This window comes from Cyprinodon variegatus, unplaced genomic scaffold (assembly GCF_000732505.1).
Source record: "Cyprinodon variegatus isolate N-32 unplaced genomic scaffold, C_variegatus-1.0 Scaffold135, whole genome shotgun sequence".
Lineage (NCBI taxonomy): Eukaryota > Metazoa > Chordata > Actinopteri > Cyprinodontiformes > Cyprinodontidae > Cyprinodon > Cyprinodon variegatus.
In genome coordinates this window covers 172,233-200,093 of record NW_015150588.1, presented here as the reverse complement: position 1 = coordinate 200,093, position 27,861 = coordinate 172,233, and the positions used below count along the sequence as shown (strand labels likewise).

The window sequence follows — 27,861 nt, the reverse complement described above, 5'->3', positions numbered from 1 at the left end:
TCATTGGAATGATCTGATTATGGATGTATAGGTTTATTTTGAGTAGCCATTCATTTTAAAGATGTAGTTTGTTTTGTTAACAGGGATATGTTATGTAGAGGAAAAATGGATAAGGATTCTAAACAAGCTGGCAATTTTGGATACATATTTGATTAATTATTACTTGAAATTTTATTGAGTACCAACTCTGACAACAGACTAAATAAACTATCAATATATAAATAAGCAAAGAATTAAATAGACCCAAAATAGAGTGAATGCAGAAATGTAAGCAGTAATTCAGTTGTACGATGAAAAATAAATGTGTATTGCTCCTCTAATTTGTTTCTTTATTTTTTTAAATATGTATAATAATTGTCTTGGAATTTTCAAACTTGTTTTAAGGGCTAGTTTATTTTTGAATAATTATTTATATATATCTTTTAAAGTTTTTTCTCTTTTATTCTTCCTTTTGTTTTTTGTTTTTTTAAACTTATTTTATTTCTTCAACACGTATTTTTGCTTCTCATTTAACCATTTCTGTATACATTTCTGCCAGGTTATGCAAATGAGGAGGGGCTCATCTTGAGATGACAGCTTCTGCCAATTGGTTGTTTAGACAGCATGAATCTAAAGTCACAACAAAGATGGCTGCCTTCCATGAGGTTAGCTTTCAGGGAAACGGAGGCATTTAGCGACTTTATTTGAAAGCAGTGCTGTTAATCCTGACTTTATAATTAGTCATGTGGACACTCTGACAGGGCGAGTGTTTCAGATAGTGGCACACATGGACACAGATGGTCAGTTGCCCACCAAGCTCATTATTCCTGAGTCCTTGAGAAACTTCTGGATCTGCATCAGGAAGGAAGAGAAAATTTATTAGACCCTGGCCGTTTCTCATTATGTGTACTTTTGCGTTCTCATGTCCTCGTCTGCTTGTGAAACGCCATCAGCCTCAGTCCTAGTACTGTTCCAATTCACAAGAACTCAAGACCGAGTATGGACAAGATGTTGTTCTGGCCCCTCCCTCTTTACGGAGAATGCATCGGAGCAGTGTCACTACCCGATCAGCTCATTTGCGCATGCACAACCAGATATACAGCTGGGTTGCCCTCAATTTTATTTTGTAAAATAACCTCAATTACGTTTTTCCCTCCCCAAAAATATTAAACACACTAAACTATAATGATATAAAGGTTAATAATGTATTTCCTGAGAAAATAAATGGCTTAAAATCCTTTCTGCTTTATCACGCATCTGTGCCTGATCTGTACCGGAAAGCGGACACTACGCTACTTCTTCTCCCACGATATTAACAGCGCTCAAGTTGTTCCTGTTTCTTCTGAAATCTACAATCATCTCTCTTGTTTTGTTGACATTTAGGATCAGATAATTGTTTCCACACCATGCCACAAAGCATTTCAAATGGAAGATGTTTCACTTCCTATCCAGGAAGCTTTTTCAATTCAAAATGTCTGAAATAGCATTGAATTCGAAGCTTTATAGAGACAACCAAAAACAAAGCCCAAACATGCAAATTCAAGTGAAATGTTTTTCATACTCTGAAACAAAGTTCAGTTGATTTTTCTTTTACCTTTTTGGAATGACTATGACCTGGATGACTGAGAATCTTCACCAGCAACATTCAAAAAAGCAGTTCACCAGCTCTCTGCACTCAGCTTCTTGTCCATCTTTGATACACCCATTGACTGCAGATCATTTGAGTATTTCTGCAGGTAACAGGACTCTATCTGGTACTGGAAGTCAGAGGTGTAGATAGTAATAAGGAATGGTGAGAGTACCGTCCCTATGGTGCTACTGTGCTGCTGACCACTTGATTAGACAGGTGACCCTTCAGGCTAACAAACTGTGGTCTGTTTGTCAGGTAGAATTTGAGTTCTCTCACATGCAATGGTGTAACGACACTACAACAGGCCCGTAAGCAACATTATCTGGTTGGGCCCCATATGAAGTACAACACGTGATAAAGGTTTAGGATATGGGACAGTTCCATAAATCCACCAAGACTATACAATTATGCAATTTTCAGTAGTATATGATCACACATCACACCCCAAAAAATAGGGACTGCGCACCTTGAATGGAACCATTGGTGACCACCACAAGTTACAGACATCCCAAGTTCCAAAAACCCATTGAAGATGCTTATCGAGCCCATAAGCAACTGTTGTCTCTGCTTACCGATATTTACGCCATTGCTCACATGACTGGAACTGTCAGGCTTACCCTTCACCCATATCTTACCCTTCATGTTTTATCCACATTATGCCATGTTGTATGGATTATGAACACAGACAGACACAGGCTTTTGCAAGGTAGATGGATACAAATGTACAAGTTTTAGTAGTTCAATCAGAAATTAGTACAAACAAAAAAAAACAAAAAAACAATACATCATAGAAAGACGCCCAAACTCCAACCAGTCATTGGGAGCAAAAGTAGTTAGTGACAAGAGTAGGAAGGAATCACGAAGGTTTTAGGGTGGGGAGGTGATTACTGGCAACAGAAAAAGGCGATTGATTGCAAATGGGTAAAAATTGACAACAGTAACATAACAATAAAGGGCCATTAACATAGAGCATAAAGCAAAAACGAAAACTAAAGAGTATGACACTTCTGATCAAACCTTTTTGACTCTGGCTCAAACCACAGCCTCCACCATTAAATCAAGCATGTACATTTGTCTAAGTATTTAGTTTTCCCATCTTATTTAGATGGAGTGTTCAGTTCTCCGGAATATTAAAATAGCATGGAACTATAGCTTGTTTCCCTTTGTCTCTTTTCAAAATGGGAAAACCAAGCAGACAAACCCTAATTCAGATGTGTGTTGATCCTCATGAATTACATTTATTAAATGACTGCAAGAAAGCATCCGAATCTGCTCATATTTATAGATGGAATAAATTTTTACTGCTGATGAAAATAATTTTGGAGGTTATGTAGAAGTGGCTTATTTTTATAAAAATTATTCTGCCAACAGCAAAAACAACTGATTCAAGTTGGTGGAACTCGTAAAGGGGCCCTTATTTTATCCGCAGCAGACGTCATGTCAGCTGGATGTGTAGCCTTTACACATTAGCATTCACCCTGCAAAAATAGTGCGACCTCACGCATTCCCAACCAGCTCAAAACGTGGTGCAATCAGATCTCAGTATGTCCTGGAGGCTTTTAATCCCTGACTTAAGACCATTAGCTGGTGGTGAGGTTACCTGAGGTGCAATCAGGGATGGTTAAACACCTCGGGAGACATGTGAGACTTTTTTTTTTCTTGCGTTAAGGAACATATTTTTATTCTAAAATGTTATAATTTTAGATTGGTCTGCTGCACCAGAGCAAGCAACTTGAAGGTGTAGGAGTATTTACACTTTTACTTCGCTATGTGTGTATGTGTAGTAATACTGTATATCTTCATACCCGCTGGGCTGCTCTGAATTGACTGGGGCCCAGTCAGCATGAGTAAGCAGCTGGGAGAAGATTGAAGCAGCCAGATGCAGACGCTTGGGCCGTCGAGGATATCATTAGCCTGGGTGTGTAGCCGGACAAAAACAGGAGCCCCCAAGTGGAGTTTCATCAAGGTGGGCCCCCCTCTGTCCACGTTGAGGTAGGAGGATACCAGTTAAGCGGTCGTCCTGCAGCGAGGAGAGGTATTAAGCTGCAGGTGGAAAGAGGAAAGTGTCTCGAGACTGGAATAAGGTGGAAACAGGAAGGTGTGCTGATACATAAGGAATAGCAGGCAGAGGCATTCACACTGTGAGATTGTCTCTCATAATTTCCTTTCACGGCTCCTTTTACGATGCAATAGGAAACCATGTGGATCCTCTCTGTGTGTTTCCTTAAACGCTATACATAAATTTTTATATCTATTGCTTCTTCTTTATCCTCTCATTTGCCAAAACTCACTTCTTGCTTCTATGTTTTTAACACTCGCATAAAAAAAAAAAGAAAAGAAAAAAAATCTAAAAAACACCCACAGAGGGGAAATAGTGGGGATATTTTGGTGCGGGACTGTGACAGAAGTTCTTGATGCATGGCCATTGGCAGAGACATCAGCAGTATCTTCGTACAGGAATTGGACCTTCTCCCCTCCGTGAGGTAACCCATAGGCCATGAATCACGCTCCTTTGCTCCAGACTCCTGTGGTCCCAAGGACTGACAGCTTGACCGCTCCTCAATGTGGTCTCCCTCCTCTCCTCATGCTCCTCCCATCCCCATCACCACACATTCCAACCACCGGACCAGTCACATAAGGTCAAGAAAATAGAGAAGAATAGTAGCTGTGTGTAATGTATCTTCCTGCTTTCCCCTTTTTCACATCCTGAAGCTTTTCAGATTAATAACCGCAGTTTGTTGAGGAGAAAATGATTGACAGATGTGGAAAAAAAACCCTCCACACTAGAGAGAAATAAGGCTTTTTAAAATGGAGCATATGTGAAAAAAAGGAAGCTGAAAATAGCAGTATTGCTGTGTACTCTGTTAGAATCGGGTCAGCTAGAGCCGTTCAGACATGAAGCTAGTCTGGCAGTCTGCCTGTCTGTGTTTCTCTGGCCTCTACTCCCCACTGGTGGGTCACTGGTGTTTGGATCAGGACTACTGGCTGTTAACCACCAACTTGGATGGAGGCTGAGCACCATGTATTTCATTTAGCTGTAGTCATTTATTATCCACACATAAAATGAAAATTAAAGTCATATATCATATTTGTTTTAGTGGAAGAAGTAAAAAAGAAACCTAATGAACGAGAATAGATGTTCTGCAAAGACTAATTTAATAAATTTATTAAACGGATAACCCAGCTACTGTTTTGTTCATATAATTATGAAAGATGTTTGAGTTTCAACCCTTAATTATTCAAAAATTTTCATTTTTATCCTTAAAAAAAGTCTAAAGCAGGAAAGCAAAAGGGTCAAAATTCTATATTTTTTTTCAAACATGAATTTCACAGGAATATTATATAGAACCCGTCGGAGCTTGGAGTTTATAAAAAGCTTATCCCAGCGCGGGTGATAAATGGACAGTTCATCCGGTACCCTCTGAGCGAGTGGTTTTAACAGTGCCCTAGGCCGTGCTCCAGCTGAGTTAAACACACTCTGTCCTGTCTGTGTGTGCGCGCGTCCGTGCGCAGCATTTCTAAAGGGTGTGATGTAGTCACTTCCTCCCATTGGACTGAGCAACTGTTGTCAGCTCGACCCTGCCAGTTAACCCCTCGCCACCCCTGGCACCCCGGGCGAGGGCCCCCGCTTGCGAGTGCTCCAGAGGCAGAGAATGACAGATTGTATGTGTGTCTAGTGTGCACGCCGTCGAGCCACAGGTGTCTGGTCACGATGTCAGGGTGTTAAGAGGTCTTTGGAGAGGAGAGCCCCCCCGCCGCTGACTGTCGGCATCTGTTTTCAGAGGGTGGGTGGAGTCAAAATGAGAAGAGGTTGGCGAAGGTTACCTACACAGACCCTGAGGGTGGAGGGGGGGCAGTAGCTGACAAGCAGGTGCCTGTGTTGACAGTAACCCTTCATAGTTGAACCCGAAACACACACACACTGCAAAGACTTCATATAAATCCTGGAGAGTCAAACATAATTGCAGAGCCTGATTAGAGTAAATGCAGAGGGAATCCCCTCATACACACACATCACAAGGTCTCTATTCTAAGGGGTCAAAGGTGAAGTGTGGAAGAGGAAAGCGCTCAGGACTTACATTTCCTGTGGACTGTGTGCGCTTGTGATGATCACTGAAACATTCAAAAGCAGGTTTTGCTCTAAAATCCCCCCCCCCCCCGAGACAAAGTTGCTTAACTTGGACGAAATGAAACAGAAATGAAACGGAGCAACATTCAAGCTTCAGGTACAAGCCTCTCTCTGTTTGTATGATGCAACCCATTCAGAGTGAATGTTAGTCAGGTGTACCAGCGCATGTCTGGGAACGATTATTTTGTTAAGAAGCAGGGGGGTGGAGGCACCCAGGGGGAGGTCGAGGAAAATTGGAACAGCTGTTGATTAACATGAGTGCTCTCTCGCTTGTTTTTCTTCTTTTTTTTTCAGTAGAGGAAGAAGAGGAGGATGAAGAGATGTTGGAGGCAAAGCCTGGCCCAGAGAATGAGTTGCGGGATGATGATGATAACAAGGAGACCAAAGATGGTACGTAGAACATCTGAATAAAGCATAAAGACGGCATTTTGGGGATTTTATTGACTCCCAGGTAGATTGGAAATAGATTGTATGAATCTATTACCTTTCTCAGAATGAACGCCTCTTTTTGTCTGTTTATGGTTTATATGCAAAAACAACTTTCTAGGAAAACTTACCTCTGCTATCTCTGCTTCATACATACATATGAGTTTATATAAGAATACAATATATAGAAAATAACTAAAAAGATTTGAGATAGGTGACTTAGTTACATCTGCATCGACAGGAAAAAGGAAAGAGGCATCTAGAAAATCATATATTTTCAGTTCAGTCTTTAAACATGACAATTCTTTTTCCTCTTCTCTGTAGTTCTAAAATGATTTGAATCTATTGTCAAGAGTAAACAGTAAACAACCCACTTCACCATGTCAGTATTTTTGAAATAAGGTTTACCCCAAATAGAAATGATCCTGAAAGCTTGATCACCATATGACATATGGATACTTTTGGATGAGGATACAAAGTTTGCGGATATCGCAAATTCTCTCAGGATAAGATTTCCATTCAGTTCATCTCACAAGTTTCCAAATTATAACATTTAGTGCCATAATATGTATATACATTCATTTCAGCTCACAAAAATATTCAATATTTAAAATCAAAAACTACATTTTACCAACTATATAAAGAAATGATAACAATGATAATAGATCACCTGTTTTTATTAGCCACTTTTCTTGTAAATTTCAAAATAAAGGCATATGCTAAAGATGAAGATGTGGATCAATGTTTTAATTTTGAATTGACGTAATTGGATTGTTAATCAGCAAATTGATTTATAGTTGTAAGGAAAAATACATTTTTTATTTTTTAATCGCCTTAAATTCAGATCCATCACAATGTTTTCATGCATCATTTTTTTACAGAGAAGGAATACCTTCTAATTCGGCCTCCAGTCCCTTTTTGACAACAGAAACATTTTTTTTTTTATATTAAATATTTATTGCTACACTTTGATAGATAAAAATGCAAAATGTAAATCAAGTTCAAATAGATGTCTCAGTTAAGTTCAAATCCAAAGTTTATTCGAGTAACTTAAATTCTGGTCCTGCCTCCTCGCAGCTGCTGAGATGCAGTCACTTTAATGAGTTGTTTGAATGAAGGGGATTTCCTGCTGAAATGTTTCAATCCTTTGAAAATAGACAAAGTCAATTGTCAGGATTTTTTCTTTCATTCGATTTTAGCTTATTGTCAAAGGAGCATGAAAATCGCTCCTTTATAAGGACTGTTGCCTTAATTCAAGTATAACTGCATTTATCCATTTTATTTCTGTCTAGACAATCCACCTGTTTCCGCATCAATAAAATCTTTTACAACTTTTATATGCATTGCTTAATGAAGCATTTTTTGTTACTCTACAATTCCAAGTCCACCCACACACTGGTACACAGAATAGTAAAAGCAGCCAGGGCTAAAGGAAAGGGTATCACCCAATTTTAATTCAAATGTTAGGTAAATCCTATGCACTTTGCTTCAGTTTCTGAGTACCTGAACATGATTCAAGAATGAAACTTTCCATCTGTAGATATTCAAAAAAACTAATTTGTGATCATTAACAATAAATTTAAATGATTAAAAGTATTAGTTTTTACTAAAGACACAAATATCCTCGTTATCATGATCTGATCCAACAACTTCTATATTGTTCAGTTAGTTAATACAATTTCATTGTCCAAAAATCTTTTATTTGCTATGTTTAGATGCACTGAAAAAAAAAACAAAAAAACATGATACTGAATTAAATGGCTAATCAGAATACAAGTGTGTCATGTAAGCATGCCAGTTAGAATATTCTGACATAGAATCTGGTCACTAATAGCGGTAATACGTCACTATAATGTGGGGTCACCTGTGCACTCTGCTCAGCCTGCCTCATTTTGAATAACCCCATCCTGCTTCTACATACATACCGGCAGGATTGTCAGTTGGCATAAATTAATCCTCTCAATCAGATTATAATTTTGGATCCTGTCATATCCAATCAGAATATTCCAACTGCCATGTTTACATGACATATTTTTAGTTCGATTAGCTGTTGTTTCTGATTACTTATGTCCATGTAAATGTAGTTACAGATGACAAATACAGTGGTAGCAGAGGGTCTTGAAGCGACACTAGATCCTTGAAGACATTTTTCCTGGAAAGATCTTTTAAAGTTCTAGAATTGGATACCAAAGTGTGAGAACCCTGAAAAAATTCTACCTGTAATAAGCTCACAAGGTAGGACCCAACATTTAAGGTGGGACAGACAGTGGAAAGATTCCAAACATATATTAAAAATATATATCAGACGCAGAGCTGTGGATCTGCAGCAGTAGCAGGTGGAGTACCTCCCACCACTGGCAACGCTGGTTAGGGAGAAACACAGGTAAGTGACCATAATAATCTGACTGAAGATGATTATTCATATGAGTCTCTTACCTTGTTTAACAGTTCAGTTCCTTAAACGAAGTAGGATCCAGCCAATGGATTGCCAACAAAATGCGACGGGAGCACCAGTTGCTGGAGCCCCAGTGAACGGGCATGAATCTGAGCCAGGTCAGGGAAACAGTTCAGAATAGATAGGCTCAGACAACAGAGACCGTAGCGCGGTCAGGGGTTCCGATCAGAACAGGAATAGACAAATCCAGGGTTTCAGGAGTCCACAGAGATTTCAGGCAGAACATTCAGATGGGAACAGGCAAACTCAGTAGTTGAGAGGAAGAACAAGGCTTGATATCAGGAAAACTACGGCACTTTAAAATGAATTCCCTCTACTGAGCCAAAACAAGAAGAGGGCACGCTCGGAGGATAAGAGACAGGACATGATCAGGAACACACGAAAAAACACTAAAAACCCTCTCTCACCACTGGCCTCCGAGAACGGGTACATGAACAAAAACATGAGCTATGAACTCAAAGTCAAACACAAAACAAAGTCAGTGATCTGGCCCCCGATAGCTGGGACTGAGCCGTATGTAAAGCAGCAGGGGCAGGTGGATGAGATGAGTGATAATTGGCGACCGAACTTAGGCAAATGAGTGAAATGAGTATTTAGGTCAGCTTAAAAAGTCACGATCATGACACTGACAATAAAAAGTTTATTTCAAAAGTAGGACAATGGGAAAGATCTGGAATTAGGTAAAGTGAGGGCAAAAAAAAATCCCTTTAGTTGGATGTCAGATGTATTACTTAAAAGCTTTTTCTGGTTTTCTGGAAGTGATTCTCTGTAAATGTTTTTAGTGAAAACTAATAAGATCTCCATCTCTATGAGCTTTTTAAAAACAAAGAACACCTGTGAAGTGGTAGAAACTTAACAACTACACTTGGAAGCTGATGCACTGCAGATGGAAAACCTTAAGGTTTACTTTCAGAACCTTTTGATTTTGAGTTTAAAATAATTGAAGTCAGCTCTACAATGATCCTAAGGTAATATATGACACCTTTCTACTACAGGTAAGGTTGATAATAGAGACACCGTTTGGTTTTATTTCTTGATCCAATCCAATACTATACATGTATTTCTGCGTATGATATCAATTGAAATAAAAATTATTGGTTCAGAATGCTGGATCGGCATCATCTATTCAATATCAGATCCTAATTAGTCAATATTGGAGTAAATATTTGCTCAAAGTTTCGGATCTGTGTAACTTTAATAGGTAGTACTGATAATTACTTAAGAGAGACCAGCTCCAAAAAATCTGAATTAGCCGTCGCAGTCACAACACTATACCCTGATTAATATAACGACATGCATTCTTAAAGCAACTCATGCCTTATATCCACTTTTTTAGGGTCCATAATTTTATGTTGGCATTTACAAACTGTTAGATTCCCATAGTTGCATTCAACCACACAGATTAAATGATAACTGTACACAAATACGATTTATTCAGATTTCATAACTGACTATGGATAAATTATAGGTTGTAAAATTCATCTCTGCAGCATTACTTCAAGAGTTTTTTCAACTTGCTTTTTAATTTAATGACAGACTTAATCTGTTATAAAAATTGGTTTGAAAAAGGGTTATATTACAAAATTTAGATTTCTTTATTATCTAGTTTTATTTTTGCTCCTTGCATTTTTTTATGTACACGTTTGAAACCATTATATATATACATACATAAAGTTGTTGCAGATTCAGTTCAGTTTATTTATATGTTACCAATTCACAGCACGTCACCTTAAGGCACTTAACAGGGAAGACAAAAGCTCTCCTTCTTCTGCTTCTTGCATGTTGCTCGTGAGACTGTGATGAAACGTGACCACTCGTGTGTGACACTTTTTACCCAGTCAATGGCTGTATCTGATTGTAAGGAGGGGGGGTAGGTTACAGTTGGGGTTAAGGAGGGTCCACCATATCAGCTCAATGGCATGTGGGGGTCAGCGCTGATTAAAAACCTGTCACTTGACCCTTTTGGCCACATTTCAAAGAAAAGAGAAGTGTGTTTGTGTGCATTCCATGTGAAAAGTGCATACAGTTTGGAATTGCAAAATGGCACGAGGCTTTTGAGGTAGATTAAAATATGAGACAATAAAGGGTTGGGTGGATGGATATCTGCATATTCAGATTAATTAAAGGGAAAATTCTGGCCGTAGCCAGCAGAAAACAAACACATACGCACAGTCGTAAAACACACAATAACCCGTCTCATCCTGGCCTATTAGGCCTGGCCTTTGATCTGTGCCACTCGATTCACTGGGCCTTTTCTGACAACTTTTAAGGACGTACAAAGGGATGAGGGGATCAAAGTCAAGAGGCAGGGTAAAGGTCGATGCATGTGTGCCTTCATGCATGCGTGTTAGCGGGTAAAATGCCGTGTGTGCTTGGGGACAGTGACTTCAAAAACCGGACGCCTTGCTGTGCAGCCATTACGTTCAAAGGGAGGCGGGCCGCAGAGGGCTTTGTTTTTCTCTTGTTTATGAAGTTCTGCTGAAGGATTTTACTTGGAAACATCCATTAAAGCTATCTGTAGTTTATGATGTCCTGGATCTGATTCTGGTTCTCATTGAGATGAAGAGAATGCTAATTGGCTGGAAGAAGCCTTTGTTTTTCCTAAAAGTGCATGAAATACCAGTTTCAATTAAAGCTGTAAAACAATTTTTTTTTTTTTTTATGTTTCTGAATTAACAAGTCTTTTGGTGACATAACTGGCACGTAAAACCTCTGTCTGAACTAAGAGTGTGGTAATATACTAACAGGTGATACTGGGTTCACAAAAGTCAGAATTTCTAGGAAATCTGAATATCACCCTTTTTACAGTTTATAGTTTTGGATATGAAAATGACCCGCTAAGGATTAATGTTTTTCATGATATATAAAGGTCTTACCAAAATTTGTAAAAAAAAAAAAAATGTTAATGTCCATCAAACCAGTATAGGGTATGTTGAATCAAGTCAAGTATTTTGGAGGTAATTGAATTCAGTAAAATTGTAAAATGCTTTATTAAACATTATAATTCATATTATAGGAGTATGTTATCGGAGCAGCAAAGAACTGCACAGGAGGTGCATATATGGGAGACCGAACAAAGAGCGGGGTAATCAGCTGACAGGGAGCAGGTGTGCATAGAAGCAACTAGAATATAGAGCCCTTGTTACACTTTGACGTTTTAGACCAGTTTATGCTTGACGTATGAAAAATCTGGCAAAAATGCTGGCATACGTTGGATAAGTTATTGGTACATTTTGCATAAGTTATGAGCATGCTGACACACGTCGACATACGGCCAGTATTTCGAGAAATTTTGAGCATGCTTTAATGCCAGCATATGCTCATACGTGGGGCATAAGTTACAGATAAATTATCAGATTGTTGACACACGTTAAGTGTAAGTTACTCATAAGACAGAGTCTAGCTTATCCAAAACCTATGAGTAATGTGTGCATAAGATACGTGTAACTTATCAAGAACTTACCTCCAACTTATATCAACGTATCTGACGTGTTCCAGACGACCGATGAACGTGTTTCTATATTACAGCTAAGATATAATGGCGTATTGGCAGCGTTTTAGGAGATATGCTGGTCTAAATTGTTAAGGTGTGACAGGGCCCTCTGGGAAAAGAGACTATCACAAGAAGGCAACAGACAGCAACACAGACAACACAACACTGATAAAATATTATTAGAAAACAACTACCATGACACAAAACAGAAAAGAAACCAATAACCAAGAAAACAGAATGACATAAATAACTTAAAACTGAAAAAGATACTCAAAAAGAAGTCCAAAGTGGAGAACCATAACAGATATATTACTATTATATATTATATATTACTATGCTATACTTTTTGAGAAAAAGTCCACTCTATTTAGAATGTTTTTTTGTTTTATATTTATAGAAATGTTCTCAAAATTCGTGTTGTTGCTGGATTTATTAACATGCTCCAAAATAACAAAAAAATAACAAAGCAGATGTTTGAGGAAAAGTGTAACTTAGTAAGAAAATTGTGTTTAATTAAGGCTAGCATTTGATTTTCACCAGATTAGCAGATTCTGGTTGCTTTAAAATCCATTGCATCAGAAAGGACTGTTTTCGATGAGCAAAATGGCTCTATTGGGGGCGACAGTGGCGTTGGATGTAGGAGTTTGCCCTGAAATCGAAGGGTTGATGGTTCAAGCCCCGACTGCGACTTTCAGTGTTGTTGTGTCCTTGGGCAAGACACTTCACCTGCATTGTCTACTGATGGTGGTCAGAGGGCCCGGTGGCGCCAGTGTACGGCAGCCCAGCTTCTGTCAGTGAGCCCCAGGGCAGCTGTGGCTACAATGTAGCTTGCCACTATCAGTGTGTGAGTGTGTGCATGACTGGGTGAATGAATGTAGTTCTAAAGCGCTTTGGTCAAGTCTCCTAAGTTGAATAAAGGCGCTATATAAGTACATGCCATTTATCATTTACCATCTATTCTTCAAAATAAGGTAAAACTTGACCATTATACAGCAAACTGCAAGTATTTGAAACACACTCATTAAAATTTCTTGAAAATGAATGAAAACACTGAGAATTAAACGTTCCCCTTTTAAAGTCATCAAATTAGTAGCACTTGCAGTTATTTATTTTTTTTAAAGCCAACTTAACGTCACACAAATGAACCTGCTGTATTTCATAGAAGGGATATATTCTGTGTTTTAGTGTTGAGGATGTTTCAAATCAAAATGAATAAAGCTGAAGGTGCTTCAGTTGGAGGACTTTAACAATAGAAAACAAGAAGAACACAACATCCCACATCTCGTGTAAAATTTAAGGAAGCATTATACAACAGATGGTTTCTGACTCAGATATAATGTGTGGAGGTTTTTGGTGAAAGATAGTGAATGGATTCATTTTCTTTCCTGTAATCACTGTTTATCTTGATTTTATTAAAGGTTGTTTTCCTTTCCTGCGAGAGCTGACGGAAGAGGAGCGACAACAGATCCTGCACTCCTCTGAGTTTCAAAGCTTTTTCGACTGTAGCATTCGGGTGATGGAGAGAGCGCTCGCAGAGGACGGTGACATTTTCTTTGACTACAGCGGCCGTGACCTGGAAGACAAAGAAGGGTGAGAATCTCCGGCACTTTATCGTGCACTCTGCAAAAAGTTCAAATAAAGTTTAAACCCCCATTGTATTTAAAAAAAACTGCATATATTTTAAAGATGTGGATGTGATCCAGATATAACTCGAAAATTGGTTTAATCTGCTTGTAGCATCTATTGGCTTATTTTCAAATCACAAATGTGATAAAAGTGAATCAAACCCACCGTGTCCCTCTTGGTGCCAGGAGCTGCTTTGTTCTTTAGGAAGCTTGTCTCATAGTGAGGTCATGCTCTTAGATGGTTAAAGATTCCTGTGAAGTGACATCCATCGCTTCTTACACAGCGCTCTCTTGCCATCTGAGCGACTGCTTTCAAAATAGAGGTTATCAAAGCGTTGGTTGAAGTTGTTCTAGCCAGAAGTGCAAAGCTGTTTTCGGTTACTGCTCTGCTATTATGGAAGAGCTGCTTTTACTGATTTACTTCAACTTTGACCACCGCAGCCACAGCGAAGTATGAAGCCTGTGGTCAAATAAAGATTATGTCTAAAACAGGCCGTAGCCCATTGCTCAAGATCGGACCTAGTATTTTTTTTTTTTTTCCTCCCCAACAATGTACTTTTAAGAGCTTAAGTACATAACCCACATTCCAGTGCCTTGTTTCATTATATACAGTCTCACCCAGCACGGTAGGAATGGTGCACATATAGTTTAATTAGCACTCCAAAAGAAGACTGTGTGTAGTCCGCTCACTTTGTCTTCTCTTTGTTGACATGGATAGTTTAAAATAAGCTCTTGTCATACAGCTTACTGCTGTGGCCAGTGACATAACAGAACAACATGTAGTTTGACCCTAAGGAATATGCTCATCGCTGGCTTAAATTACAGACTCTGTGAGGGGAAACGCAAGGCATGCAGTTTTCTTTCAGCTCTATAGAAGCTGTAAAGCTGTTTGGATCCTATGGAAGGAGGTAGAAAGTAATAATCAGACTTCACTTTTTGTGTCAGCAGATGTTTGTTATTAATATCTAAGGGAAAATCATCTATTCACTGTAAAACTGATCTGAACATAGGTAAATAAAAAATGCCTTCAAATAAGTTTGTTTGCCCTTAATTTTTGTTATTTTAGTATATAATAGGAAGGTGTATTTCTGTCTTTGAAATAAGATAAATTAGATAATTTTTAGTAAAAAATAAGATAATGTAGTTTTTTTTCTTATCAACCTAAAAATAATAGTATTTTAAGTGCAGTTGGGATTATATGAGACAGGTTAATAAAGGTTCGTTGTCAAGATGAAAGTGGAGGACAAAGGTTTTGTGTCTGTACTATAACTATTTATCCCCCTGTACTCTGATACCCCAAAATAACACTTATATCACTGGCTTTAGAGCTCCTCCATTTTTTTTTTTTTTTAAGATTTCAGCCTTTAAAAATTATATCTTGGTATAACTACAGCCTCTCTTTAAAGTTCTCACATCAGAGTGAGAAATCATTAGAAAGATTACCAAAAAGATCAGGAATAAAGATGCAGAGGGCAGCATCAAGCTTTGAACAGATCACAGAGCATGGTTGAATAAATAAACTAAAAATGGAAAGATGGGTTAGAGGATCAGAGGGTCTGGTGGCGTTGAAGGCAGCCTTGCTTCTGCCAGCCTGCCCCCCGTCGGGTGTGGCTACAATATAGCTCACCACCATCAGCGGGTAATCTTTTAAAAAAAAAATATATAAATAAGCAAATTACAATATTTAGGCTGAGGTTGTATTGTTTTATTCACATCCACATCTTCACCCATCAGCAGGTACATGCTTTTGAATTTATTTTTGGACTAGGTCCTAAAACTGGACTTAGTTGGGATTCCAACAACATCTTACATCATCTTATTTGCTTTTAGGGACTTGGGAAGCGGCTCCAGTTTATACCTGAGCAGACTCTTTTATGATGAGCACTGGTCAAAACATCGTGTTATTACGTGTCTCGACTGGTCCCCTCAGGTGAGGCCTAAAATTTGCTCTGGTTTTTGTTAAAATCCCATCTACATCTATACTGTAATTTTACCTATTCTTACATGCTATAACTATTGATTTTATAAATTTTATAAATTCAAAAAATGTATTTTAAAAAGTGTTCACTCCACCTTTTTTATTATGCAATTATTGTGTTATTTGTTTATTTTTATCTTATTTTTTAAAATATCGCTTAATATTTAGTTTGATTTTACATTATGTTCTAAAATATTAAATCAGTTTTTATTTTCATAGGTNTTTTACATTATGTTCTAAAATATTAAATCAGTTTTTATTTTCATAGGTAGTCAGTAGATAAGATACTCAATACTTGAGTAGAATTTCAACCAAATACTTTTTGATTTCACTTGAGTAAAAATGTGATGAAGTAGTGCTACTCATACTTAAAGGAATAGTGGAGGATGTTCTTTTTCTGGGTGGATCATCAAAATAAGTGGTCCTCCTAATTGTCAATCATTCTGGTGATATGTTTACATAAGGCCGTCCTATGTGCTCGTCCCCATTTTCACCTACTGGTGGTGAGTCTGACATAGTAGAAAAATTGCAAATCTTCTTTTGGGAAGTAAGCTTGTATGACATGCAAACAGCAAATTTTAAACAGGGCATGCAGCAGGAAAAATGGGACCATGCATACTCTCGCACAAGTTTAACAGACATTCCCTCTTGGGGGTGGGTACAGGGTTGTGCATGTGCATTTTTTTTCTTAAATGAATAGCGAAAATCCTCCACTATACCTTTAAGTAAAATTTTTTGAAACTCTACCCACCTCTGATCAGAGACATATAGACTCAGGAAAGTTTCTTTCCCAAAGATGCAGAGGCGGTCATCCTGTGTATCATTGTCGATCATCATTGTGGCAGTAACTAAACGTCCCTCCTAGAAATCCACCACATCTCCAGGCCATTTCAGCACAAGCTGCATTTTGTTTAAATACTACATGCTACAATCCTTGGAACATCTGTTCTTGTGTTACTTTTTCAGTCTACTCTAAAGATGCTAGTCATTTTTTTCTATTTTATTATTGTGTATTCAGAGCTATTTCTTGATTCTAAATGTTCTATCTAAGGAAAACCAGTTGATTCCATCGACTCAGTGACTCGAAGGCCATCCCCCACACTAAGCATGCTTGTAGCGATAGTGGAGAGGAAAAACTCCCTTTAAACAGGAAGAAACTTCCAGCAGTACCAGGCTCAGTGTAAGCGGCCATCTGCCGAAACCGACTGGGGTTCAAGGAGACAGAAGCAGACGTACAGAAAGAAGCTGAGATACAAAAGGCAACTGTAAACCAGCTCCACAGGCGGCCTCGTCTAGGAAACACACAGCCAGGCAGACGAGCTCAGAGCAAGCTCCCATGTCTGAGGAATAAGAGAGCACATCCAGCCAGTCACAGTCAGGGAAACATGACTACACTAAAAAACAGGCAGAGCTCGAAGATCTATAAACAAAGGCGTTGATGGCAGCAGCACTTTCCTGTCCAGGATGGGCACAGGTGTCTCTCTGGACAAGGCCCGCACATGCCCACGCTTCGCACCAGGACTGGCTCCTCTAAGCCCTAAAAAGCCTTTTAGTTAAATGAAGGAAAGTCAACCCCAGTAAATAAGATACAACAAATTAAACCACAATCTCCTTCAGATCACAAATGAATTAAAATGTGACTGTTTTACATTTACCTGTATTATATATTAATAATATAAGTAAATTTGAAAAAATAAGGTCCCAAAATGGGTCATTTATTCAGTTGATTTCTACGACACCTACCTGATATCACAATGGCCCCCCCTTGGGGACACGGCCCCCACTTTCTGAGGCATTTACCCTAATAAAAATTTAGTATAACCCCCCCACTCTTTAAAAATTTTCACCCATAATCCAGGCCAATGCTTAACACATTTGGGACAAGCAAGCATTCTGACGTCCCATGGAAACTGGCACCTTCCCAGAAATTCTCCCAGCTTCTAGTTTTTTCCTGCCTGGACGTGGGACTACAGCAACACCCCTCAGTACCACCTAACAACTATTTAACCATTTGGGAACACTTATGCAGCATTAAAATTCCAAACCAAGTTGCTCAGTTGATCCTTTAGTATTAAAAAACAACAAATAATTAAAACAGATGTTGATGCAATGTAAAAGTGACTTACCCTGCCATGATGCAGCAGTGTGAATTCTACACCATTGATCCGAGTATACATGCACTATTCAGATCGGTAGAATGTCAAGAGCAACATGTATTGTTAAAAAACATGACAATGTGTTGTCAGAAACATGACTACAGTTTAAAAAAGGATGTAACCCTCACGGTTTTGTTTCATTTGTATCCACAGTATCCTGAATTACTGGTTGCATCCTACAATAACAATGAAGATGCACCCCATGAACCAGATGGTGTCGCCCTGGTGTGGAACATCAAGTTCAAGAAGGCTACACCAGAGTACATCTTTCACTGTCAGGTACTACAAACCTGAAAACATCACACAGTACTATTAGTATAGTATAACAACAGGGGTAAGGTTTTTTTTTTTTGTTTTTTTTTTGGGGGGACACGTGAGTTGTGTGCAATACCTTTTTTCTGTCTACCGTTTAAAGAGAATTCAATGAAGTAAAAATCAAATGTAGCTCTGAATGTATTCATCTGAAGTTTTTTAACTGACAAAGGACCAGTGGAGCCCAGTTTTAAAAAGAAACTGAGGTTTAAGGGGGAAGAAAACTGGTGGACGGGTGTGACGCTGTTTCAAATGGCACAAAAGAACTTGATGGAAGGAGCAGAGAGGGAGCAGAATGATTGAGGGGGAGGACCGCCAAAGGTCCCATCAAACAGGCAGGGCCATGTAGAGATGTCTTAGTCGTAAAAAGACGTGGTGTACCGCTTTCTAATCCAACACTGCATGTGTGCCTGTTAGCCCACCCATGCTGATCCTCCCACAGGGGCACTGCAATAAGTCTTCCTTTTTCTAAAGAACTGTGAAAATCACTTCTATCCATGGTCCACTTTGGTGTTTAAGTGACTTTAGAAATAAGCATACTCTCTCGCGTTCAAGTTTCATCCTCATACACTCAAGCATAGCCTTTATCCAAATTTTCCCAGCTCCACAAAGCACCTAATTCTTTTACCTCACCATCATTTATGCTGCTGCTGAAATTCATGTGGTTGCACGGATAGATCCTAGCCATGCATTATGTCGCTGAGGCATTGTGTGGAGTTTCCATGTGGTTCTCTTATGAAATATGTTCAGTGCATGTACGTTTGACTTTATTAACTGTGTGGTTTTTGCTCATGCTGATGTGTGAATTGTCAGACTTGTAGACTTTCTGGATCAAGAATATTTGGATAAGCAGACAATAAAATGCTCGATATATCAATCTAATTGTTTCCTTTATGCAGTTGTGTGAATCAGAGCTGCATCACTGTGTGTTTAACTTTAAGTGGAAGGATAAGAACACAAATATGTACCAATAGTGATGTCCAGTAAAAATTTTGTCTCTATGCGACCCTTTGGACACCATGAAAGATGAAGCACAATGCTGACATTGGCACTCTTTTTTAGTTAAACTCCCACAATCCTTAGTTTCATCATGATCACTGTCACATGATTCAACAAACCCCTGCTAAAAGATGCAAAACACTTTATAATGTGGCCACAAGAAGTAAAAACATGGATTTAAAAAATAAAGTAAAAATTAAGAATAATTTATAAAGAAATATTGCATTAATAATCAAGTATTTTATAATTTTAATGGAAGGGATCGGGTAAATTAAGTTTTTTTGCTTATCTAACCTGTGGTAAATTATTCAAACAGACCTGAGGCTCTACTAAGTTATGGATCTGGTGGCTTTTAAAGTGCAAACATATTCTACTGTTTAACCCTGGAAACCACAGGGCTTGGTGCCTCTCTCTGATTTTCATATGTTGCTTTTTATTTCTACCACTTGTGTGTAGCAACGATAACAGAGTCTAGCCGTGCGTTTTCCCTCCTGCATCTGTGGTTATACAAGCTGCTGGCTTCACCCTTTACAATGCACTCACACATGGATATTTTGCACACTGCAAAACAACACATTGGCAAGTAGTTCTGAGTTCTGTTTCATTTCTTAGACTTTTGATCATCTGATTGTTGTGTAGGTTGATCTCTGAATATATTCCTGTCTAAGTGTAAAGGCATATGTACTAAATAAGATGAATCCAGGGGTTTGTGGGTCAGGTTGGATTTTGCAAACGGTTATATTGTTGGAGACTTTTGATTTCTTGAGGATAGTAATTTCTGGGCTCCAGTCATGCATCTTCTTTAATTCTTACCAGTCCGAGTACTTGGAGTGGACATATTGAGTTTAACAGGCTAACAGCAAGCGTTAAGGTTTCTGAAATAGGATTATCTAGCTCACAGAGGAGGAAAGAACTTATTAGAGGGAAGTTTACACTAAAATCGAATAGAACAAGGTTTTTTGTGCATTTCAGAGGTCTGACAGAGCTTCATTGTAAACAGGGCTGCTTTCTGAAAAGAAAATAAGCACAACTCTAAACCAATCAGGTACTGTTGGTATATGTCTCGTAAATGTTAGTGAGATTGGAAGTAATGATGAGGTTTGTGTGTTGGCAGAGCGTCTGCATTGTTTGTAAGATTTTAGATCAGATATTTCAGCTATGTTAGATGGTGCTACACTATCCTCAGAAACAGACTCAGGTCCATGGAAAAGGTGCAACAGAACTTATGCCAAATTGTTCTGTATTTTTGTCTGTTACTGCAGCTTCTCTCTGAATCGGCCATATGCTTATCATCATTATCTTCCTTAAAGACATATTTGGAATGACTGCTGTTACTGTGTGCTGTAACATCGGCTCATGGAAACAAGGCCACCATACTTAACTGTGACCTGAAGTGCTTCTCCAAATTCATCCTTATTTTATGCTGCACCGAGCATAAAGCTGTCCTTAACAAACTCTCTAGATTTATCACTGAAATGTCAAAGTAAAAAATAATGTTATTTCCTTATGAAATATTATTTGATTTTAAATATTTTACCAACTCAGACATACAAGAATCAAAAGAAATACCACTTTTTTCATGATTTTGAAAAAGGTTTGCCTTTATTACATAGTCAAAAGGTTTAAAGAATCCATTCCATCCATTTTCCATCACGCCTATCCATGCCTGGGTAGTGGTAGGGCTGTTGCCTATGTCCAGTAGTCTATTGGCAAGACCCTGGGCACACCCTGGACAGGTCACCAATCCGTCGCAGGACAAAACAGAGACACAGAATCATGCGCACACAAACTCACACCTAAGGACAATTTAGATAAGCCAATTAACCTAACAGTTATGTTTTTGGACTGTGGGAGGAAGCTGGTGGACCCGGAGAAAACCCTCCTGGGAATCAAATCTGGAACCTTCTTGTTGCAAGTCAGCAGTGCTAACTACTGCGTCACTGTGCACCAAGTTTTAAGAACAAATTTGTTGGATATATTCCTTTAAAAAAAGACTTTTAATCCTGAAGTATTTTTAAAGCCCAAATGTTTCTATACACTTGGCGAGAGATGTTTTGATAGATGAAACCAGTGTTGATAAGTCGTGTTAGCAGCAGAGCAATGTTAAGTTAGACCAAACTGCTCTCCATCTCTGATTTAAATGCTGAGAAAATCCTTAGCTCAACCTTAAAAATATTTCAACTTCACTATTTACATTCAGTATTTTTTCATGGATGTAAAAGTTTTGATGTACATGAACTATGGAAGCGTAAGAGGCAGTAACCTACAATGTAGTGATGGGAGTGTGTGAGGAGGTTTGCACTGAAAAAAAGAGCTTGCATGTGCTGTGGATTCTGGAACCAGCGTGGCTACACTCATCATGGTCATCTTGACAGTGGGACCCATCATCGCCTTTTCCAAGTTGGGTCCAATCATGTAACTTAACACCAACCTCTCAAGTGGGCCGAGTTCCACCACATGAAAGGAGCGGGTTTGACTCTAAACTTCTACTTTAACTCCTCCAACCACACGCCTCTCTTTGACAACCCCCGCTGCTACTGTCACATCCCATTGGTCTCAGTCACATTTTTCTAACAGTATCCACTGTACTGGCACTTCCAGAATGTTTAAATGGTAGAAATTGATCTTATGAAAAGGAAATAAAGAATTATTCAAATATTATGACCACAAAACAGGCTTAAATCAGATGCAACCCAATTTTAGCCTGTTCTGTGGTTATGATGAAGTTTGGCAGATATTCAAACATTGTGAAAGTGAAAAAAATGATTGTCTGATTTTAAACTACATTGCCTACAACAAAACACATAAGTATCCAATGGCTACAGCGGGCCGCTGTGAAAGCAAATCCCATAATGCTTTGCCTCTTCTGAGGCCTTTCTTTTCTTCTCATACACTTCGTAGACACTTTTTCTCTAACAACCATCTGCCATTTTCAGAGAACCGTGGTGAAAAAAGTGAGCTTTAATTACTGGCTGAAACCATAGCTCACCACACATATGCGCCTGAAAGTTCGGGTGCGCAGAAAAAGATAGTTAACTGGGGACAATCAGGTAGCACGACCTTACGTAAACATATCACCAGAATGATTGACAGTTAGGAAGACCACTTATTTGGATGATCCACCCGGAAATAAAAGAAATCCTCTATACCTTTAACTGGACATCACACGGCTAATTTCAACCCATTAATTGGTTATAATCAAAACAACTCAATTTAAAGGGACGCACACAAGTCTTCAAAGCAGTGACAAATCCTGATGTCTCATGCTCTCAACACCAGCCTATGTAGCAAGATATTCAGCATTGTAACAGCATTTTTTTTTCTTTTGTAGATGTTGGGAACAAAAAGAAGGAAATATCCACATTCATTTATGCCGTAATACATCTGTACAAACCATTAAGGCTAGAAACAAGACCCTACATGTGAGCTGTTTCTTCCAGTTGTCTGTCTTTGCTGGGGTTGTAACATTGCCAAATAATCAGCGATGTGTGTAAGGGAGCATTCAGTGTATATACCAAAATGTCATTTATTTTAATTCTCAGCTAAAGAAGACATGTCTGGTATCAACAACAGCATTGTTTCATAATGACTACATAAACCATTCTGCAGCATTTAAAAAAAAAGTCCCTTTTCAGGTAGCTTTTTTTTTATCATTCTGTAATAACTGAAACAAATTTTATACATTATTTGCATGAACTAGACAACTTCATCTCAAATAACCATTGAGAATAAAACAAAAAAAAAAAGCTTTTTTTTAAATTACAGAAAAACGTCTAAGATACCATGCTGGAAATAATGGAAAAGCAGATCCTGGAGTCTCTTCCTCATGCTTAAGCTCCATTGTTTTCTCGGTGAAATGGAGACTCTGGCTTGGTAATTCTATGTCCGTGCCAGCAACCGCAGAGTGACAAAATCTGTGGGGTGTCATAAACGAGCAAAGCCAAAGGGAGAAAGGTGGTCGGGAGAGAGGCGAGGTTGCGTAGCCTTGATGCAGGGAGAGACAGTGGGATCCATCTGGTCCTGATAAGACAGAGTTGAAAACAGATGAGTGCGGTAAGGGAGAGAGAGGGTGGAGGCCAGAAGCAGAAGAGGGATACAGCAGAGAGAAGGGGAAGACATACTATCCACCATTCTCTACTAGATCCCTTTTCCTTTTAAAAAGTACTTTCCCCTAATTTTTGTCTCTCTGAATTATGTTAGCATAGCAGTTTCCAGCTTTCTTTCTTTATATTTAAATCCTTTAAATATTTCTAATCCCTTAAGGGGTCCCATATTTAATCTATGCACTGCTTGTGTATTATTCTTTACAGAAAACTCCCTTGGTATAATCCAGGCTGTCTAAATGGCCAAACTCTTGCAGTCAGTTTTAAAGGAGTAGAGGATGATGTTTTGAGTGAGTTTCCTCAACAATCACAGCAGGCTTTTTTGAGGACAGAAATAAAACAGTTCTGACAGCAGGAGTGCAGCCATGTATGCCACGGGGTTCTTAATGCCCCTTTTTCTTCTTCCATTACTTCTTTTAAAGCTCTTACATCCTCTTTTTTTTTGGTCTAGGAGACGACTTAGCAGGTATCTAACCCTCCTCTGCATGTGAGATGGGACCTGTCCTTAGGACCACTTTGAGTTTGGAAATGAAATGTCAGACTTGGTCACCAGTCAGTGTCGATATGAACATGCATCATGCCCTGTTTAGACAGATGTGCTTGTGTGACTGGTATGCTTACAGATTGAAATAAAGAGACACTCAATATTAGCTTGAGTAATTCAAGGTGCATGTCTGTACTTAATTCTTTGATAAAAAGAATGACATTTATAAAAATTGGTTTGATTGCTGTCTTACTGTGAGCTAAATTACAAGATTGACAATGTCTTTATTCCTGAGTATGGGAGTCGAACCAAGCAGCTGCTTTGCTACTGCTAACCAGGCTGTATTGCTTGGTATACTTGGGCGGGTTGGAGATTCTCATAGGGTGCTAACTCTAAGTAAAAATAGCCCCATTCCACAAAATCAAAAGATCAAAATCAAAATAACAAAATAAAATTAAACTTTCTTACACAAATCCAGCAATTATCTCTGCCCAATATCTGCAAATGTTCTACCATAGAATATCTATATTTTATTTATGTACATTTTGATTTTGATTTGAAGATGTCAATATAAGAATAGACAGTCGCTAAATGTTTTTTAAAGTAAACTTGCTTTTTTCCTGAATTCCTATTTGAGCTTTTGTTCCTTAAAGTAAAACACTGGGATAACTACAAGTACTCTCTTTAGTTTCAACACTAGGAAATTTTACTTTGCAGCTGTATATTTACCCAGGCAGCTACATTTGTCTTTATAGTGACTGAAGGCCAGACTGTCATCCTTTTTGCACCATTTATTTTACTGGAATTTCTTGTCATATCAGAGCAACAAGGTTTTGTCACTTCAAGTATTCATGTGAATTTTTTCCTACCTGAATAATACAACAACAATAAAAGATTAAATTATTTAGTATGATACGTTGCTGAAATCAATAGCAGATTTGTTCCGATCAGATCTTGGTATCAGAATTTTTTTCGGTATCAGCCAGAAAATGAATAGCGAATTATATTGGCCTGCATCTAAAAGCTAAGAAGCAAAGGAATGGATCTAGCATAATTTCTTTCTGTGATCACAACACCAGCTGAGTGCAAAAGTTGTCATACACAAGTTTTTTTCCCCCCCGATTCATTAATTTGTATTTCATTCAATAGTAGAACATTCTTATGATTAAGCTTCAAGTTTATCTAACTAATTTGTTAACAGTTGTTCTTATTCGCATTTCTCTTGGCTGTTGTTTTCTATTTAAGAAATCTTACTTGAGCCTATTTCTAACATTCCACGCTATGAAATAAGCATTAAAAGTATGTATGATCTTTGCTGATATTGTATCTAGTCAGTATCGGTATGGGTCATTACTGAAAGCAATATCTCTATTGTATTGGAAATGAAAAGTTGTATTGCGACATTCCTAATTAATAGAGTTCATCACCAGGTTTTGCACACATAATGAAGGGTATCTATGCCAAAATTTGTTTGCATTGAGTAATTTGTAATGACATATTGAGATGTTACTATGACCCATGAAGGAACACAATGTTAAGCGAATGATTTTGTGGGAATTACAGTTAATATTAGACTGGATAAAAATTACATCATAATTTTCAAACCTCCAATGTTCCTGTCAGCGGTTCGTTGCCATTTTAAGACTTTAAATACATTTCTTCAAAGTTTGTAATAGATTTCTAATTGGTCATATTTCTGGGCCTAGAGATAAAAAAGTTAATTTGGAAAAAAAAACTTTGTTTTCATTGTAGCGTTGAGCAGGGATTACATTCATGTAGAAACCCAATACGCTGCAGTTTTGGGACAAACCCACTCCAATTTTCAGTAGCACCTCCACTAAGCCTGACCGTACTTGAGGGGAATGGTGGCATGACCTGCGGTTTCTCAAAGGGGGGATTCAGAGTTTATTTGGGAATTTTCCTCTTAAGATGGCGACACTGATAGGGCTTTTGAGTTAAACTAACATATGGAGCAAATTGAGGGGTCTCTTGATTTGATTTAGCTTTTCTCTGTCATTACTCATGTGGGGTAGAGATGTTTATGTAGAGTGGTGACTGGTAGAGGAAAATAGAGAGAGCAGAGGACACGGATGTTCTCTGTTTGTGTTTGTTTATTTGAGGGGGATTTGCATGTTGATTTTCAAGTTTTGATGGTGTTAATAGTAAATTTTGATCATGTTTAAAAAAACAAACATCCTTTTGTACTCCATATTGTTCTGCTTTGACAAATTTAATGATAGATTTGTTTTGGATTAAACATTAACACGTGCATGTTGGATTTAGAGAACAGGACCAACAATGTGCTGGTTTTATAGTTATGGGAAGAATTTCATACTTTGTGGCAGAGGTCAGACTATCAGCTCCTGTACTTTTCACATAGCCATCGTGTTTATAGTTGCCTTCATCAAAAACACATGTCAAACATTGTTTCATACAGCACAAGAGGAAATCAGAAACAGGACGGAATTTAGTTCTTTCTCCCACATTTTTCTGTCATTGGAGGATTCAGAGTAGCCATGACTCTTCAGTCTGGTTGAGTTGGTCAATCCCCACCTAAGATCCGGGTTTTATTATCCACCAATAAAAATTATTTCCACAACACTTTTTATATCCAAACGTGTCAAAATGCCTTTTAGATTAGCAGTAGAAATGTGTAGTGTATGGACAGAATCTGGAGACCCCACAATTCAGCTGACAAAAAATTGTAAGCATCAAATAATTGATTCAATAGTGAATTCGTTTTGCATGAATAAAAACTAACTGGAACTGGAATCACTGTGGGTAAGGAAACAGGTGTAATGGGCGAGGGCAACGCAGTGGTGTTGAAGGTACACTGAATTAATGCCACTGACCCTCTCAGAAGCTGGCAAGCTATGATAATTAATCCCAGCAGCTCTGTTTGGGTGATTCAGATCACTGAATTACTGATACGAATCTTGATGGTGCTAGACAGGACTAAGGCTAGCAGAAAAGTAGTGGTCAGTCTGGGAGTCATGTACAGAGAAGCAGAAGTTTTGAAAAGTGCTACATAAGATGGTGTATACGAAAGGGGACAAGACAGGCAGGAACGGGACAGGTCGATATCAGCAGGTCAAAAAATAGAAATGCTGAATGGTCTACTCCCACAAATGGCTTTCTAGAATCTGGCAGGTACCCACGGGGAGAGCCAGGCATATATGATGCTCCTCCCAGGTGTAGCAACTCTTGGTAATTGGAGCTGTCACAGATGTAACTGTTCAGACCTGACTGACAGTACAGCAGAGGGAGCAGGTAATGATGTCATGGGACTGCGCACAGCAGCTTTACAGGCAGAAATCATAATAACTTTGAATCTCTGCTCTTACATATATGTGGAGCATCGAATAGTTTTTTGAAGCCGTATTTAAGTTAGGGAAGAGTTATACAGTGTAACTATCTACCCTGAATTCCCTAAATTATTATTGATTGATTTTCTTAATTTTGAGTGATTGGCTCATACATGTGAGACAGATGTTTTATTGTTTACCTCCGCAAATATCACCCACTCATAAAATTCTAAAGTTTTATTTATATTTGAAAGCAGTACCTAATATGTCATTTTAATAAAATCCAATTTGATCATTAAAGGTGTAATATAACCTTCTAACAGCTGACACTCAGTTATTAAAGAAAAGGTATCGACCAAAATTTTAATTGGCAAGTCTTGTTTTTTAAGATTGGGGATTAGCAGAAAATAGATCCATCTTTTATTTTGTGCTGAATCTTTTTCATGTTAGCTTATCAAAATAGGGTAGCTAAATATCCATAGGTGTTCCATAACCCATTTAAAACAGCACTAAGCAAAGTGGTTCAAAGTATTCTCAAGGTAGGAAGTCATGTCACTGATGTTTGTTCATATAATAAATTGGTTGATCTTGACTGTGTTTATAGGGTTTAACTCTTTAATGCAGAGTATCTCACTGCTATTCAGCTGTTGTTAGGACAAACAAAAGTCCTGTTACAGTAAATGTTGCAGGGTTTAAGTACCACTTTGAGAGTACATTTGGTCCCAGTCTGATTTAGGGCCGGATCTATCAAAGGTTTGCGTGTATAAAAACGTGAGCTATTTCACTG

At 38.3% G+C, this 27,861-nt stretch overlaps 1 protein-coding gene across 4 annotated transcripts in view; it reads left to right on the top strand.

Moving 5' to 3' along the window:
- Positions 1 to 27,861, top strand: part of dync1i1 (dynein, cytoplasmic 1, intermediate chain 1) — a 78,752-nt gene that overhangs the window by 22,846 nt on the left and 28,045 nt on the right. For 3 of the 4 annotated variants that reach the window (XM_015376443.1, XM_015376442.1, XM_015376440.1), the window contains 4 exons: positions 6,033 to 6,128; positions 13,531 to 13,702; positions 15,568 to 15,667; positions 18,025 to 18,150. In XM_015376443.1, coding sequence (XP_015231929.1) covers positions 6,033 to 6,128; positions 13,531 to 13,702; positions 15,568 to 15,667; positions 18,025 to 18,150 — 494 coding nt within the window. The remainder of the gene's footprint in view (positions 1 to 6,032; positions 6,129 to 13,530; positions 13,703 to 15,567; positions 15,668 to 18,024; positions 18,151 to 27,861) is intronic. The other variant, XM_015376441.1, reaches the window with a different exon arrangement.